The sequence below is a fragment of the Sinohyriopsis cumingii genome, chromosome 6 (assembly GCF_028554795.1).
Source record: "Sinohyriopsis cumingii isolate HCF-2022 chromosome 6, ASM2855479v2, whole genome shotgun sequence".
Taxonomy (NCBI): domain Eukaryota; kingdom Metazoa; phylum Mollusca; class Bivalvia; order Unionida; family Unionidae; genus Sinohyriopsis; species Sinohyriopsis cumingii.
The window spans coordinates 44,226,615-44,245,465 of NC_142966.1; the positions used below are offsets into that span (position 1 = coordinate 44,226,615).

Here is an 18,851-nt window from a genome sequence, read left to right on the forward strand (position 1 = left end):
CCACAGATTTCACTACCAGAACATCATCAGTGCGTCTGTGAACTGTTGTCGAAATACACACAGACAACCACACTATAATGCTCAAATTATAAAGAATAAATAATTATCTGTAAATGAATACTAAGTATACCTGAATCTTACTCTTGTATCACCACAAAAAGGAGAGAGGAAAAAATGCTCCAAAAATGGTCTTGGACTACATTCATGTGTACTTTAATAGACGTAATAATTTTGACCCCAGTCTATTTATGACATGGCATTTTAGTTATAATATCATGAGCCTGTTTCTTTGTGTTTGTTATTTTTTTTTTCATTTCACTCAGACCCACTTTGCAAAAAACATACAGAAAATATTATTCATATTACCATCTGATTGTGTTGATCCGGTTGTTTTTACTTCCTGTATATTGATCCTGTTGTTTGTCTGATATAGGAGTAAAAGACGGTCACTTTATGGGACACAGCACATATATTCAGCTGCAAGAAATCGTTTAATGTAGTCATTATCCTGTATTTATAGAAATTACAAGACAATACATTTTCATTCACAAATCTAATAACATTCAAATGGCATAGAAATCATCAACCACGGCACTTTGTAAACATAGAAGATACATAGTTAACGTTGATGCAGTCTTCTGTAAGACTACAGTTAGAGGTTTACATTAACTCCTTTTTTTGTCTGTAGACTAATTTTGACCAGCCATTGTTGACTCCAAGGACACAAGAAGCAGAGATATTAGAGAAGCAGCAGGAGGACAGCCTGGTGGCCAGGATGAAGATGTTTGTTCGTCTGCGTCAGGATCTGGAAAGGGTATAACATTTGCTTAATTTTGTGCGTTTAAGAACCCGCAGTAGATAGATGCACAGTAAACATGGGACATGATGAATCCCTTTCCCATACATGTTAAAAATTTGGACACCCAAACCAAATTCTCAGAATATCCAAGTCTGCAGACCTGCCAACCCTTATTTTGCCATTAGTCTTATGGATATGACCCTTAAAAGAAAGACATACTGGAAAAAATGTTAAATTACAGAAATATGATTTTTGCGGTAAAATCCCAAGACTTGCTTGTCTGTGTTTGATTTTGATCCAGGTTTCATATTAGGTTCAGTGGAGTTTGTCAGGGAACCAGGCATACATTACCTCAGATGCTTTAAACTGCTCATATTTGTTTAATGAAAAAACATATGTATGATCAAGCTGTTCATTGAATTTTGAAAAAATGGTGTCCAGCAAACAATAAATGCTCAAGATGAAAGGGACGATAAGCCTCTTAAAAAAAAGGTCTAAAATAGTCATCACAAAGAATGAGAAGGAATGTTTAGGTTGGGGGTGGGATGCAGGAAGGGCAATAATATTCTCTAGATTTGAGTATGCCTTGTGGCAGGAGAGATGATTTCTGTCACCACATCAAAAAAAAGCTAAAAGAATTACATCAGGTTTAGAGCTAGCAGGAAACCTTTGGGCTCCATAGGGTTTGGAACTGCAGTTTGTGAACTGTACTGGATGTGATTAAGGTCTAATTGTACTTGATGTAATTAAGGTCTAATTGTACTTGATGTAATTAAGGTCTAATTGTACTGGATGTGATTAAGGTCTAATTGTACTTGATGTAATTAAGGTCTAATTGTACTTGATGTAATTAAGGTCTAATTGTAATTCACACACATTTTAGTTGAACTTTACTGCATCTGTCTCCAGTCAAACATCTGAACTTTTTAAATGCCTGTTTTCCAGTTTGGCAATAACAGTACATGATATTTTGTTACGTCATACTGAAAATTGGTCTATCTTGTGGGACAATATCATTTACCTTGTTAAGAAGGTTAGGGTTGGCAGGTCTGATTATAGTTGAGGAATGTTGTAGATTATGTGGACTAATGATAAGAATAGACTCAAGGACCCATTTTAGTAGCATATCTGAATTCATCTCTTCCTGCCTAATAGTTATAATTGAAGACAAATGTTGTGTAAGACTATGGAAGGGACCTTGTGCTGAGCATCATAATATCCTAAAATTTGCTTACATCTAATTACATTATAAATGGAAGTTTCTTTTATTTTAATGAGTGATTCCAACTTTTCTGTTTCTCCAGCTTGTATTTTGCCACAAGTTCAGTAGTTTGTTTTAATCCAAACAACATTAGCATTATCAGTTGGAAAGTAGAGTGGATGTACATAGAGGGTTAACAGCACATCAGCACAGACCTGGCTGTGTAGTGCTGAGTAAAAAATTGTGAATGAAAATGTTAAAGGCAAAAACCTTGTCAAGATTCCCAAGATGACAAACCCCTCCAAAAGTAAATATGCACCATGACTGAGAGAAAAGATAAAAGGTACTAATGTTGCAAAGCTTCCTGCAAACAGAAAGAAAATAATAGTAAAAATGGGGTCAACTGCTTAAAATACAATATTACATTTCTATATAAATATATTGAGAGACATTTCTCATGACAAACAGGTTGCCTCTGCTACTTTCAATTACATGCAGGAAGGTACACATCAGACTTTTTCTGCCTCCTAAAGGCTGCAGAAAGTTAGAGTAGACCAGACTTTTTCTGTCTCCTAAAGACTGCAGAATGATATGAGATAGACCAGACTTTTTCTGCCTTATTAAGGTTGTAGAAAGATATGGTGTGGACCAGACCTTTTCTGCCTCCTAAAGGCTGCAGAAAGATGTGCATCCTAAAAGCTATAAAAGGTAATGGAGTTGACCAGACCTTCATTCATTAAACTTTCAAGACTTAAGACTTAGACTGAAAATTTACCTGAAAGATGGATATCAAATATCTCAAAATGTGTGAATGAATCTTCCCTAAACTGTTCAATTGTTAATACTTGTGAAGTATTGGGATATCATTTTATTTTTGCATAGCTAAAGACTTGAGCACTCAAATCTCTAAATCAGTGTTATTTTGGTGTGCATTTCTTGTAACATTCTTGGTAGAATATCTGGGCTCATTACATAGGAAAGGATGGTGAAAATGTAACCTGCCCATAAAATAATTTGCACAGGTTGAAGAACACAGATTCCTTAAAAAAATACAAACAGGAAAGGATATCTTTTCAGTATGATGCCATTAAGATAACATTGGTTTCCTCAAAAGAAAGCATCCACTGCTAGGTTTCTATAAGTCTTATATTGATTAATGTTTCTAAAGGTCTCATATACTTTTCATTGACTTTATCATATTTTTTTTCCACAGAACTGTTATTGCAGTTATCAGAATTACATAATAAATCTTTACTTTGATTATTTATTAAGAGAGGAGCCACAAATCCATCATTTTGCATCCAGTCACATGAGTATAATATGGTGTCGTATCTGATATCATTATGATCACATCATTTTCAGGTGTGCCGTAAGCATTATTTTACAGCCACTAAGTACCTTAATCCAAGAAAATATTCCTTTAAAAATTTTTTTTTTTTTTTTGTAGAGATGTTATTTCTTCTGCTGGAGTTCAGAGTAATATTCATATTCCTTGAAAATAGTTTTTGTGAATTTTAGGACTCCACAATATGAGAACTAGGCATTTCACTGTAGTGGTTGTAGCAGCCAATTTCTGATGATAAAGACTAAAAATGATAGAATAATGAAATAAAAACATTGTTTGCAAATGTGTTTGAGCTAAGAGCCTGTATTGATCCCATTTCAGGAGTAGTGTAGTGATCAGGGTCAAAAGAAAATTATAATATTATTCCCCTGTCATCTAACATTAAAAAATAGGTCTCTGCAAAAATGTTGCCTTCAACATTGATAGTACTTATAAACATTTGTATGTATCTTCTCCGTTTTATATTTCAGGTGAGAAATCTGTGTTACATGGTTAGTCGCAGAGAGAAAATCAAGCGATCCTACAATAGAGTTAGAGAAAACATATTTTATTCTGCCTTGAATGTCCTTATGGACAAAAAGTACAACTTCAGCGCTAGAGAAATTGAAAAGATCATCAGGAAGTTCAGCCCACCCACACACAAAGAGACTCTCTTTCCTGCATCTTCCAAGAAAAGTCCATCCACTGTACAAACAGAAACTGAAAACATCATCTCAAGTGGAGCTAGTTCAGGTGTATTAATCCAAGGGACTTCTCAGTCAGGTTCACTATCTGGCATAAAACACAAAAGGAAGGAAAGACAAAGACTGAATTTTGATAGTGTATCAATAAAAAAGGATATTGTGACCAATGATGCTGCTGTTGGTGTGAAGGAAGAGTTGGTTAGTGCTGAAATAGGTACAATGACAGAGGATGGTGTAGACATCTCAGAAGGAAGAGATCAAGCAAATGTCACATCAGAAGGGAATTCCCAAAACTCTCATTTCAAAGATTTGACTTTAGACTCTGAGAAGAAATCCACCAGCTCAAATCTTGAGGGACCTGTCAAACCCACAAGGGGTAGGCCTCCAAAATCAAGGCTGAAACTAAGACATAAATTAAATAGACCAATACAAGAGAATTTGCACGAGATTATTCCACTTAATGTTAACAATAATTCTGTGATAGCTAGTGGTATGATCGGCACATCTGAAGGCGAGACTCAGGCTCCAATTGATGACTCCGTGGATGAGGAGACTGAGTCTACCCGTATGTCTTTAAGGACTAGAGCTAAAAGAGAGTCAGATTTAAGTCCTGCTGAATCAGAGAATGTTAATAGAGAAACAGGAAACAACGATTCTATTGTAATTAAGAAGGAATTAAAAGAAATGTTAGCCGATGAGAATGATCAGACTCCAGATGTTAGAGAGACATCTCTCGCTTCAAAGAATAGGGATAGGAACCAACGGGATTTTTTATCAACAAGAAAGAAAGCCAACTCATCAAGGAAGGATAGGAAAGTTCTATTGCAAGGACAGGAGAGTCTAAAGAAATATTTCACACCAGTTGAAAGAAACTCGAATGATGAAGCTGAAAATAAAATTGAGAAAAATATCAAAGAGGAAGACAAGACAATAGTTCCTGTTCAGGAAATGAGAAGTTCAGTAGTCTCTGAAGACAGTGCATTGGAAATTATAAAATCAGAGACAAATGAAGATTGCAAGAATGCAGTCATCCTGCGTCATACTCGACGTTCTGTCCCTTTAAGAAATTCCAAATCCATAGTTTTTCGTAGAGGTAGAGTTCAGGAAAAACTTTTAGTGAGAGACAAATTTATTGATTCTCTTCCAAGCTCAAAAAATGTATCTGAACATATAAAAAATGAGTTGAATGGGTACTTGAGAAATAATAAACTTATTGTGTCAAACGAGTTGAGAGAGAAAGTACAGATTCATTTGCTTAGAAAACAGAAACAAAATCACATACTTAATGGATTTCATGATAGGTCCCAAACCAGGCTTGATTCGCTTTTTAGTCCACCCAGAACACTGACTGATTCAAGATCATCCGATTTATCAAGTCCAGATTTTAGGAATAACTTCCGTGTTTTGAATGAACTCTCCCCTATGCGAGATGGTGATGGCAATGTTAATAGAAGGACAGGAAACAGCCCAGGACTGCGATGTCAGTCCCCTCTCTCGGACAAGAAAAACATCCATGAATCAATAACTACACGTAGTGTGAGTAGAAAAATTGATAGGGATTTTGACTCGCTTATTATTGATGGAGTCATGGAAAGGAAACATTTTACTACAAACCATGAAACCTCGCCCACAAGCACAAATAGTCTGCACAGCTCGAGTAGAGTGTTTTCTGGAAGTAAAGTTGAAGCCGACAAATTGTTACTGAGGTCACTCTCGCCAACACAAAGTTCTAAAAGTTATGATGAATCAGACCTTATAGATGTAGAAAATTTGTATGAGGAAGAGTTACCAAGGAGAACACGCAGTCAGTGTCTTGATGAAGATAGGTCACAGTCACCTAGAAATTCTCTGAGATAAAAAAGCTCATTCTCATCTTGTAATCCTGTCTGTGATAATATCACTGTTAGAGAAAGAGCCGTCTTTCTTGCAGTTATAAGTCTTTTCATGAAGGTTTTCTAATGATTAAAAAAGGAATAAGGGTTCAAAATGAACTCGTGGGCATTACCAATATAACTTGTAAAATTACATTGCTTAAACTCGGGCTTGAATATTTTGTTCCTTATTTGCTAGACCTGAACTGTTGGATCCTACACTGCCCATGTCTGCTAGGCATCAGTTAAGAACCAAGTCTGACATGCAGACATTTACTACATTACCTAGAACATAAACAAAACAGAGGAAAAAAACTTAACAAAATGCAAACGTAAAATTCAGAAATCTCCATGCTTTCTAGTTCATTGAATCATTTGTTATTTAGTGTTTTTATTTATTTATTTACCATAAATTAATTTACACTTGTTTTGCAGAAATCTGCTTAGGATCTTATTATTTCTTTCATAGTTTTTATTATTTTACAACAAAATTCTAAACCTTTGCAGCAGAATTGTTTACCTAGAGTAGCCGTATGTTAGATGTGCCTAACATTTTAAAACGTCCAATAATCAGGTAGGAGGGTGGGTCAGCGCTATTCTTTCCTCTCAGGAAGAAAACAGCTGGGGGGGGGGTGTTTGTCATAATTAGTAGCCTCAAACATTTCTTCATGATGCTGGCGTCATCATTAGCAGTGTTCAATTTTTGTTGTTTTAAGGTGATTCATCAATGTATGGATGCAGGTAAAGCTTTTTACAGTTGACTATAAAAGCGAAAAGAACTTGAAATTTCCTCACCACTAGGACTTGGTATCATCAGCTTACTTCCAAAACGATAAAATATCACAATACATAATTTCCAATACAGGACATGTGTATTGATGATACACAAGACATTTTCATTTTTTTTTAAGAATGATAAGTATTGTTATCATAACTGAGATTTATGTTGTGAAAACAGATGCAAAACTAAGGCTAAGATGTTTAGCTCTGCATCACTGTATTGGTTTATTCCTTTATTAAGATCATTTTTAATTTTAAGTCAGACTTTTATTGCAATTTTAATACAGTTAAGAAAAGTTATTTTTTCAGCCTTTGACACTGATTCATGCCTGTTTATCACTATACCTATGGACTGTACATGTTCTGTTATTGACTTTGTTACCTATAGTGGGTATTGCGACTCTCAAAGACAAAGATTGTAAATACAGTGCTAGGCTGGCACTCTTCTTGTACTGAAATTCAATGGTTTAACAAGCATTTGACTGGAACTGACAACTTTCGCTTATTTTCTTGGCATTTAGTGTAAATACACTACATTATTATCACAATCCTCAAATGACGCTTTGGCCAGGCAGTACTCTCTACAAGTTGGGAGCTCAGGTGGTGCCCAAACTTTAAGTTTTACACACGATGTTTTTCAGTAGGGAGTCCTGCTGCTGTGCCTGTTTTCAAGGTAGTGACACCCCTGATGTAAATTCCAAGCAATGCTTGAGTGAACTCCTGATGCTCAGTGAGGCTGGTGTTAATTTTATTCCACAAGTCATTACTTTAATCACAGGATTAACAAGTGGTCAGGTATCACCTGCTCTGCCTTCTGGCTTAAAAGTCGGCACTCATCACACACCTCTCAATTGGCAAGCAAGACAATTGAATGGATTATAAGCCAGTTTTGGAAAATACATAAATCAGAAACTGTTATCAAGCATTAAAAAAAGTTGTTTGCTGGGGAGCAATTCGGTCGAGTTCATGGCTTATCTTTTTCTCCTCCAATGACCGTTATTGTATCCTGGATATAAAAATTAACTATCGTGTCACTATGTAGCTTGAAGAGCAATCTGAAAAGTTTTACTGATGCAACACTAGAATTGTAATTAGCTTTTATGCAGATTTAGATGAATATTTCTGTCTACGTTTATGTACGATTTGCCAAAAAATTAATTCAAGAACCTCAAGAAGTGAGTGAAACTCCATGCTTTTGTAGCCCAAGCCGAAGCATCATCTACGTGGAGTTAATAAAGGCTTAATACCAGTATAGATAAAGGAATATATCCCATAATTCATCTTGTTAAGTGAGGAAAACAGAACTTTTACGAGATGACTTATTTGCGAATGAGTCAACTGCAAACTGCGCAGACTTCATCTGTTGCATAATGTGTCAGGAGGTCTAGATTTGTGTATTTTGTTCGGAGTAATCAGCAGTCAACAAAACAAATCTTAATCTGCTGGTGCCTTATGCAGCGGTTGATCTGGATCTTTGTTATTTGCAGTTTGACTCGACAAATGAGCAAGAAGATACGGTACTTTCAAGGCTAGCATTTTAGACTTGCAGAGTTACACAGCCAGTGTATTTAAAGACGAGAAAAATGCATTACTTTCGTAAAGTTTAATGTGTATTTTGCTTCATTATCCTTTATTTCAAGATGCATGGTGATAACACACTTTATAGAATTTTCAATTACTATTACTTCCATGACTAGAGTACTTTCCCCTATTTTCCTGTTACTTTGTCCTGTTCTAGCAGGCAAGAGAAGCCACAAGCATATATGATTCACCATTATTTGTTTTACATTGTACTGGAGATATGCTGAAATAAAAAAAGTAAACACTAAGGGCACACATTTAAATAAAAAAATGTATATTTATCTCACATGCATGGCATGAACAAAGATGCAGTTATTAGTTTTATTGGAAAACTCTAATAGTTTATATTGTAATAAATACAGTACCACGATTTTATTAGCTTCAAGTTTTTTACTCCTGAAAATCTGATTTTAGGTCTCCAAATTGTGGGGGGCAACTCTCCATTCCGAATTTAGAATGCTTAGTCCCAAGATAAACTTTCCATTGCATGTGACCTCAAAACCTCGGACAGCTGAATGTCTTTTTAAATTTTTTTAAAGTTTACATCCACAAACATAAAGTTTTGCAGTTCTACTCCTATCCAGATCTCTATTAATATCAACTATTAGCAACCTAGTTTCGTTGAAGTCTCTTTTACAAAGGTGTATTCAAGGGGAGGTAAACATAAGCATTCTACCTTTGTTTATTCACTCACTGGCTATTTATAAAGAATGAAGGCAGATGTATGCTTTGCAGAATAGATCTCTTTTTGGTCCTAGTGGAAAGGTCGAGGTCACACAACCATATTTGGAGCAGACTAAACATGAGGTCAAATTTCCATTGAAAACAAATTTAGAAAAGCTAATATCTGACATTTATACAGATGTATCTTAACAATCTAATGATATGAATTGTGCAGACAACTGGACCTACGAAATGTATAACAAGTCAAGAACATGGTTATGATGAAATACATTATTAAATTCGTTGGGATATATTTACAAAGGCTGGCAAGGGCACTATGACTATTTCACTAATAAATAATAGTTCCATACTGAAGTAATAAGATAAAGAAGTAAAATTTAGGTTTGCCAGTGGATTTATCTTTTTCTATTACACTGACCAGACACTTTCGTTTTTTTTATATTCATTACTGGATCAATTATAGCCAGTTAATCCAGTCAGTATGATTATTGCCCACCATTCATGTAGAATAAAGGGAGATTAAAGAATTGTAGCCACAACTCGAGGAGGCGTTTTTTGTTTTAACTCGGCCGTCATTTTCTCCCGGTCTGTGATAGTGTACAGGCCTTGAAATACACATGATTGGTCCATCAGTGAATCATTATGGATGCATTCTGAAGTGACTGTTAAGCAAGCAGAGTACAGAAAGAACGAAAATAATCCACTGGGTGATGCTTAAGAATGTTTAAGAAATGTGTGTGTATATTTTTCAAGTTAAAAGGCATTTCACCTGTATAATAAGTGCAAGAGGATAAAAATTGTGTTTCATTTTGTCAAATTTCCATTTTACCTTTGCACTGTGTATAATGGACTGACTGTACATAAATGCGTAACATTACTGAAACTGGGTTTACAGACTGTTCCATTTAAGTATTGCATGCTAATAAGTGAAAACTAGAAAATAAAATAATTGGAAAAAAAGAATATCACCTTCCAGAAAAATGATAATGGTAGTATCTTGATTAGACAACTGTATCTAAAGGTATTGTCAATGTGCAGTTGAACAGAAATATGAAGATTACAGGTCGTTTTTTTTTATACTTAGTTGCATCATCATTTAATCTTAAAGGAATTAGTCTGTGAATTAAAAATCCTGTCATCAGACAATTTTAAATTAAAGAAATAAAGCCACCTACCCTTCTTGGCATTATGCTTCAGTGATTGCACCAGTGTTTTCTTTCTGGTGACTGGCTTGGTTACATTGATAAATGAAGAAGAGCTTATTATATCTCCTTATCCATTGGGCATTGTAAGTATTCTTCAAGAAGACATTTGTGTGACGAATATCTTTACCTAAGTTGTTGAATGTAAATGTTGTGTGAATTCTTTTTTAAGTGTGAAACTTATTGATTATATATATATATAAATATTTTAGTATTGTACATGTAGAATTTCACTATTGAGAATATTAACATGTACATAATAAACATCTCTTAGAAGCAAAATGAGATGATATTTTATGTATTACGGCCATACTTGTATCTTAAATGACAGAAAAACTGACCCAAAATAAAAGACATAATGAAACCACAAGTTTTTATGGTGATACTCCGTTCTCACACTTTGCTACACAGCCATCCAGTGCACACACACTAGCATACATGTCCAGATCTTCGTCCAAAAAGACACCCGTCTCTGTGCACGTATTTAATGTGCTCCTAAATCGTTTTAATTCTCTTCTACTACAATTACTACTATGGATATTACACGACTTTCAGTATAATCTGCTGCTAAAATTGTCATTCCCTCCTTTATACTTTGTGCAGCATTTGCTTCAGTACTAGTACTGTAGATGCGTTGCATTTATTTACTGCTTCCAATACTCGACTAGTAAATTACTGCTGATACTCGCAATATTAGTTTTTTTTTTTCCCGGCCACCTTCTGCCAGTTGCATGAGGATGGGCATGTTTGGACTATTAAAGAAAAAAAAAAAAGCTATAAAGACCTCCTGTTCTTTGGACTTTAGGGATTAGATTTTTCAAAACGTGATTCGATCTGGTGAAACCAGTCTTATGTTTTGGGTAGATCAAAATTGGACTGACCTACACAAGACTGGTTCAAGCCGGAATGAGAAAAGAATATAATCACTTAAAAGTTGTACATTAACTAATGAGTTATTAAAATGGAGATTATTATTAAGGAGACAGTGAGAATCCTCTTCGCAACGGTCCGGTTTCCTAAGTGGTTAGTGTGATACCAAAGACTTGTAGAAATGGTACTAACAGGTGCCTCGCTTGGTGCTCAGCTTTAAGAGGTTAGTGTTATGACTGGTCAGCATGGTGTCGGGGCAATTTTACCGGTGGGACATGATGCCCCAGTCCCAGACATCTCTATAAACTGCCACACTGCAAACATCGTAGCGATATGACGAAAAAATGATAAAGCTTAAAAGTCTATATCATATACACAAAGAAACATTTTTTTAATATACTAATTTTGTCTTAAAAAGTCAATAATTAGGATATGCACATTTTTTTTTCTTTATTTTTGTTTGAGTCTAGGTATGTGTACATTTTTAATTAAATATTTTGTAACTTAACTGTAATAGAAGTTTTTAGTTCACTTGATAAATTGCTTGAAGAGTTTTTGCGCTTCACCAAGAAAAATTTTGCACATCGATAAGTAAATTTTCAAATCCAAGTTTATGTAACAGTTTATGTACTAGTGTTTTAAAAAAATTCCATTTGTGTTCCATAATAAGTGTTTATGTATCTACTTATCTTGGTTTGAGTCCATTTTTTAGATAATTCCAAAAACGTTTGGTAAAGCAAACCTTTTTTATTGTTTTATTCTAAGCAATGCAGTACTTCACAATTAATTTAATAAACATTCTTCTAAATTCTTGAAATGTTTCGTTTTTGTTCTGATTTTTAATTCCAAATTTTTGTTGTTGGGATGCAGTGTATGCTTCATACATTCTTAGTCATAACTTTTGGTATATAGTTATTTTCGTTGTTAAATCCATGATTAATATGTGTTCTGTTTCATCATACCTTTCCGGTGGCCGCGTGGTTAGAGCGTCCGCCTCGGTTGCGGGAGGTCACGGCTTCGATCCCCGGCCTAGTCATTCCAATGAGTTATAAAAATGGTACTAACAGCTACCTCGCTTGGCGCTCAGCATTAAGACATTAACCAGGAGGTTTTTGTCGTTTTCGTCTGAAATTAGAGTAGGAAACACATTTTGAAAGCTATTTCTGAATAAATCCTAAAACACCAAGTTCCAGGTGATCTTCCAATACCATACTGCCTAGTTGTGTTAGAAACATCGTTTTTCGTTGGCTATTTGGCTCGCGCATGAGCAGAGGGGTAAAAAAGTTTTTTTTTTTCTTTTTTTGGGCGCTCACTAATTAATATGTACTTTAGAGAGAGTGACGTATGTAAGGTGAAGTAGTTTGCATTTAAAACATGCACAATGGAGAGAATGCTAGCATACCTATATGCTACAGTAACGTAATGCGGATGATATTTCTTTGGATATTGTACTTTTGGAAATTTTACATGATTTAAGCACACTGTTAACTAAAATGACTGCTCCCTTGTGTTAAAAAATCAGCCTGAATTAGTCTAAAGTACACTATACATAGCAGCTATTAAAATAGGGAAAATGAATTTTGCCAGACTAGACAATACCAGCTTCTGAAAGTACAATGAATGAATTACCAAATATATAAAATGTAAAAAAAGCTATCGGCTCTTTTTTATACAATTTACCTCTGAAGTTCAGGAAGTGAAAATGACCAAGTAGAGCTAGCACTTTTTTGAAAGGTGCACATTTGAAGTAAGGCCAAGCTGTATACTCTATAACCCATAGTACACCCATCAATCATGCACCAAAATAAAGGGAATTAAAGGTTCTTTTAATTATACCTAAGATATACAAGGTCTTTTTTAAATAGCCAGTATAACCAGTGAGGAAAGCCGGAGAAATCCTTTTTCTTTAAAATCCTAACCCTATGGAAAATGCGTAACTGTATAGCGCCACCTTACCGCACCCATTATTTTCATATCGAGACCACTCTTTATTCCAAATGCCCATCTAATCCTACTTTTTGCAAAGGTTCATCTATCTGTCTGCAGTTCATACCGGTCTGCCTTAGATCTGAGACCGAAAAGTCTAAAGTCTGGACACGAAATCGGATTATGACCACAGGCGAAGTTTGGGTAGAAAACAAATCGGGTCCAAAAATGAGGTTTTTCACTCTGTATTTTGTAGTGCAACTAGACATTCCTGATTTTTTAGTATCATTGTAGAGCTACATCTGTACCTTTCTAGTGCATCTTACATGACATTGACGCTACAGAGTTCGGCTGTAGGTTACTGCCTCCTGCCACTTAAACTCGTCAGCAGGAGTTAATGTGTTAAGAGGTTAGTGTAAGGACTGGTTGGCCTGGTGTCAGGATAATGTGACTGGGTGGAACATCATGCTACATGTCTGCGGCATGATGCCCCCCCCCCCCAGTGCTAGATATCACTATAAACTGCCACACTGCAGACATCGTAGCGATATGACTGAAAAATTGTTAAAGCTACGTTAAAAATCCAAATCACACAATCACACCCACTCTTTTATCATGCATTTTGGACACGACAATGTAGCCAGCGCTAGGCTCCCGAGCCTGCCCTAGACACAACCTGCTGACTTTCCTTATCAGCAACATTGTCTTTCATCATACTTTACATTTCATTGTGACCGCTCCGATGGCCATGTGGTTAGAGCATCCTCCTCGAATAGGGGAGGTGGCGGGTTCGAACCCCGGTCGAGTCATACCAAAGACATAAAAATGGTACTAACAGCTGCCTTGTAGGCGCTCAGCATTGAGAGGTTAGTGTTGGGACTGGTCGGCCTGGTGTCGGAATAATGTGACTGGGTACATGTCTGCGGCATGATGCCCCAGTGCTAGACATAAGCATAAACTGTCACACTGCAGACATCGTAGCGATATGACTGAAAAATCAAAATCACACACACACACGTTTGATTTTGAGGTTTGTTTAATGCAGCCTGTGTGTTAACAGAAATATTAATTAAGTTCATCCATCTTTAAATCTTTCACTAGTATTTCGGTTTTATGTGTACGTATATTTTGCTTTTCAACTGTTTTTATTGTTGGATGGGTCTTTTTTCTTTTTTTCTTTTACGGGCTGGATTTCTGCATTTTGCAGTGTCTTCGCCATTATGCCCTGCAGACGCTTCTCCATTTTCTTTGGTCCAGTTTTTTAAATAAAATTTAAACATTTTTGTTGTTTGAACATCTAAGTGTGGTTTTGATGTCCAAACTGTAATACGTTGTTCTTAAACAGTTGTTCTTTTAATAAGCCTTCTTGATATTTTCTTTTCTTTTCTCACTTCATAAACACCGATATTACTGATGATAGTTTGTATGCCTTGGACAAGTCTTTAACATTGTCCATTATTTTAACTTGTGTTCTTTGTTGACATTTTCCCAAGTCTGCATTGTTCCGAAGTTTAAATAGTCTTTCTCAAAGTCATTGATTGCTTTTCTCTCATTCAAGGTTATGTACTAGTATTTTCCCGTCCAAGTTTTTGGGGAACAAGATTCCTCTGTTGGTCCTAATTTAATCATTCACCTTTACTCGTATAGTATTTTGCATGTAGTGAATAATATACTTTGTCTAGTAATTATAGGTTACTGCATTTGTATGAGAAAATATGAACGAGCTTTTTGGATGGAATACTGCACGACCTCGGGAGTGAAGTATATCCATCCGACAAAACGAGTTCATATTTTCCCATACAAATGCAGTAACCTTTTTATTATATGCTCATTTTCTTATTCTACCTAATGCTCAATTATATTAACAAAATACACTACAAGAAACAAAGTAACTGAATGTATGCCATATTCCAAACTAAATATACAAGCGCAGATTCATCATTACACAACATTATTACTGTGCACATAACTCCGCCCAGATAAATTTGAACTTAGTCGCGCGCTATACATAACTTTCGGGAAAAAATGGCGTGTCTAGTTAAAATTGAAATTTGGAGTCATATTGCGAATGAATGCGCATTGCATCAACTTTTCCATTTGATCTGGAATGAATAGATTTTGATATTTTTGTCGATTCTACGAAATTACGTGATTATGGACTGGATTTATATGTTACATTTCTATATGAAATGCATCGGATTGAAGAAGCGAGAGAGAAGCGTGTTGACATCTGCAAATGTGTTTCTGTTTCTGTCATTGAATGTTTGAAATCATAATGTGGGAAAAATATGAAGTCTTTCAATTACAATTATCAAAAATACGCTATGGAATTTAATGCTTATTTCATTTTGAGTACAGTAAGGAGGATGTAATTGCACGTATATTCAAAATTACAGTACAATTTCGAAATGTGTAATCAAGATGGAGAACCTATGACATGGCTGATGTAATTCGGATTTGCAGAACTCAGAAAGTACATTTTGAGGAAATTCAGGATGTAAAACTGTGAATATATTTTTTGCCATTCTTATTACAGCCAAAGAAGACAGTTTATGCCTTATCATGCATGTTATTTGTAAGGACCCTTTCAGGCGTCTACTGTATAGCTAGCCTAAATCCGAAACATTGTATCCAAAAAGCTAACGCGGAAGGTGCCAAAGCAGCTGGTATGTGGCAGTCCACGAAACATCTGCTTTACTTCATTCAGAAACAAATTTAATCAACCAAAACGTAAAAAGCACTAAGCGAGTGTATATGATTTGTTTACAAATCAAAAGTGCTAGCGTCTGCGTCCATTGTTTGTTTACAATAGAAAGTAGTTCCTTTATGAGTGCAATATGATGTTGCACGCGAGTTCAGTATTGTAAATTATTATATGCTCATGTTTTTCTCCGTTATCTTTTCATTGTCAGAATGGTTCAGTTCAAGATATTTGTATATTTCATCAGTACTAGCTACCTAAAGATTCCCTTCATTATTCTCCAAAAATACATTTTTTAACTTTCGCATGTCTTGAACACCATGCTAATATCTCCTGTGAGTCCCCTTTCAACCGTCAGGTACATGTCTTTATGAGGTATCAAATCTATATTCGCCATATTGTGACAGGCATTTTACTAGTACCCTGATACAGTGTAATAATAGCAGAGGTCTAACTCGGTATGTCATGGTTGACAAATGAAACTCTTCAAACATATCGCACACCATTAATGTCTCCTTCATCACATGTGAATCATGAAGTTTACCTGATGTCTTCGGGTTCAAGTGGTTCATTACATCCTTCACATATTGAAAATCTTCCCCTAAAATAGATTTTCTCTTTAAGTAATAGTAGAATTTATAAATTAACAGTAAGCTGGTTTTCTCAGACTTGACTAAACTATGTACTCGTATGGAAACACGTTTTTCCTAAAGCTAATTTTCAATAATTTTTTTTCAAAATCGTCAAGAGATGGATGACTAAATTTCAAGCTGTCAACACCTCGTTGTTGTTCTTGTGCCATCTCTTGGTTGTATTTTTGCGAAACGATATTTATATATCACCTTGATAGATGATGCTGACTTTTCCATCAGGATCGTTTTCAGTCAGTTTCTTGCTAACAAGTGGCTATCGTACACCTCGTTGTTGTTCTTGTGCCATCTCTTGGTTGTATTTTTGCGAAACGATATTTATATATCACCTTGATAGATGATGCTGACTTTTCCATCAGGATCGTTTTCAGTCAGTTTCTTGCTAACAAGTGGCTATCGTACTTTGATTGTGAAAAAAATGGAGATAAATGAATGTAGTGCTTTATATTTAGTGCTACAAAAGCTAATTACACTTTTGGCTAACCCCATACAGGGCCCAATGAACACCCCTAAAGTTTACAGACCTTCCCACTGTAAAGAACAGGAAGACCATTAGATAATAAAACTCTTGTTTACTGATTTTGCTTAACAACAATATAAAGAATGGGGATATTCTTCTTTTTAACAGTGAAGTTTAAATTCTAACATTTTAAGAATGTTCACATGCTTGTCGCTGTATCTTTTGGCCTTTCCAATGCATCTGATGGGACGTTTACTATTAAACACTTTTCAGTTTCATAAATGTTAGTCCGCTCCGGTGGCTAGTGCGGGAGGTTGCGGGTTCGAACCCCGACCGAGTCATACCAAAGACTTACAAAAATGGTAATAACTGCTGCCTCGCTAGGTGCTTAGCATTAAGCGGTTAGTGATAAGACTGGTCGGCCTGGTGTCAGGATAATGTGACTGGGTGTGACATCTTGCTGCATGTCTGCGGCATGATGCCCCAGTGCTAGAAATCACTATAAACTTCCACACTGCAGACAGCGTAGTGATATGACTGAAAGATTGTTAAAGCTACGTTAAAAATCCAAAATTACACACGCACACACACACGTTAATTGAAGTGTACCGTTTATACTCGCTTATAAGATTAGTCCAATTGCAAACTGCATAGTTCCAGATCTGACGGCAGATCTGGGGTCTTTGGATATTGGAGTAATCAGTAGATCAAACAACATAGACCCTGATCGGCAGGCTCATTTTGATATGGCAGATCGGGATCGCTGTTGTTTCCAGCTTGACTCGACTTATAAGGTGGCGCTCTAGAGTTTCGTATTTTGCATAGGGGTTAGAATTTTAAAGAAAAAAATGTCCCCAACTTTTCTCACTGGTTATACTGGCTATTTAAAAAGACCTTGTATATCTTAGGTATAATTCAAAGAATCTTTAATTCCCTTTATTTTGGTGTACGATTGATGGGTGTAATATGGGTTATATAGTATACAGCTTGGCCTTACTCCAGATGTGCACCTTTCAAAAAGTGCTAGCTTCACTTGGTCATTATCACTTCCTGAACTTCAGAGGTAACTTGTATTAAACAAAGAGCCGATAACTTTTTTTTACATGTATATATTTGGTAATTCATTCATTGCACTTTCAGAAGCTGGTATTGTCTAGTCTGGCAAAATTAATTTTCCTTATTTTAATAGCTGCTATGGATAGTGTACTTTAGACAATTCAGGCTGATTTTTTTAGCACAAGGGAGCAGTCATTTTAGTTAGCAGTGTGCTTAGATCATGTACAATTTCCAAAAGTACAATATCCAAAGAAATATCATCCACATTACATCAATGTATCATAGAGGTATGCCAACATTCTCTCCAGTGTGCATGTTTCAAATGCAAACAACTTCACCTTACATACGTCACTCTCTCAAAAGTACATAATAACTGGTGAGCTTCCCCATAAGCGAGTATATACAATACTCTGTTTTCTTTCACATTCGAATAGCTATATTCCTTCGGCACTTTTAAAACCGATTCCTAAATTCTATGCTGATGGTCTGTCCACATCCCCACTCAGTGTATTTAAACTTTTTAATTCGCATAGAAAAGCATTTATTATCCTTATTCTTTTCATTTATGCATGTTGTTGTTTTTTTTTTCTTTGTTTTTCTGGATGGGGGAGATTTGTAAATGTACCTCTTCGAGTCTTAAATTTGCTAACATCTAGTAGACAGTTGAGTATATCTGCCACTCTCTAAGTCAATTACTCTTGTAGATTTTCCAATTTTACAACAATAACAATAATAATATAACGATAATAATATAACAATAATAATAACGGAAGCAACAACAATCGGCAATAAAAATGTATCCTTTTGGTTGCGAGGCGCGCGTTTAAAGTACCGTTCTGGGAGATAATTAGCATTTCCTTATTCGATTCAGGTGGAAATATTTTTGAAGCATACACGTTTTTTCTTACTAGACGTATGCGACAAAGTAGAAATGTTTGCCACAAGCATGCAAGAAAATTACTTTGATCCCTATTTACAACATCATGCTACAATCAATACACAAATAGAAGAAAAAAAAGCCTTGAATTTAATGTAATGAAAA

At 35.5% G+C, this 18,851-nt stretch overlaps 1 protein-coding gene across 1 annotated transcript in view; it reads left to right on the forward strand.

Moving 5' to 3' along the window:
- The window catches only part of LOC149796828 (uncharacterized), a 275,249-nt gene that overhangs the window by 58,609 nt on the left and 197,789 nt on the right, over window positions 1-18,851 (forward strand). Inside the window, exons 16-17 of the mRNA XM_089960653.1 lie at window positions 689-814; window positions 3,816-5,883. Coding sequence (XP_089816779.1) covers window positions 689-814; window positions 3,816-5,883 — 2,194 coding nt within the window. The remainder of the gene's footprint in view (window positions 1-688; window positions 815-3,815; window positions 5,884-18,851) is intronic.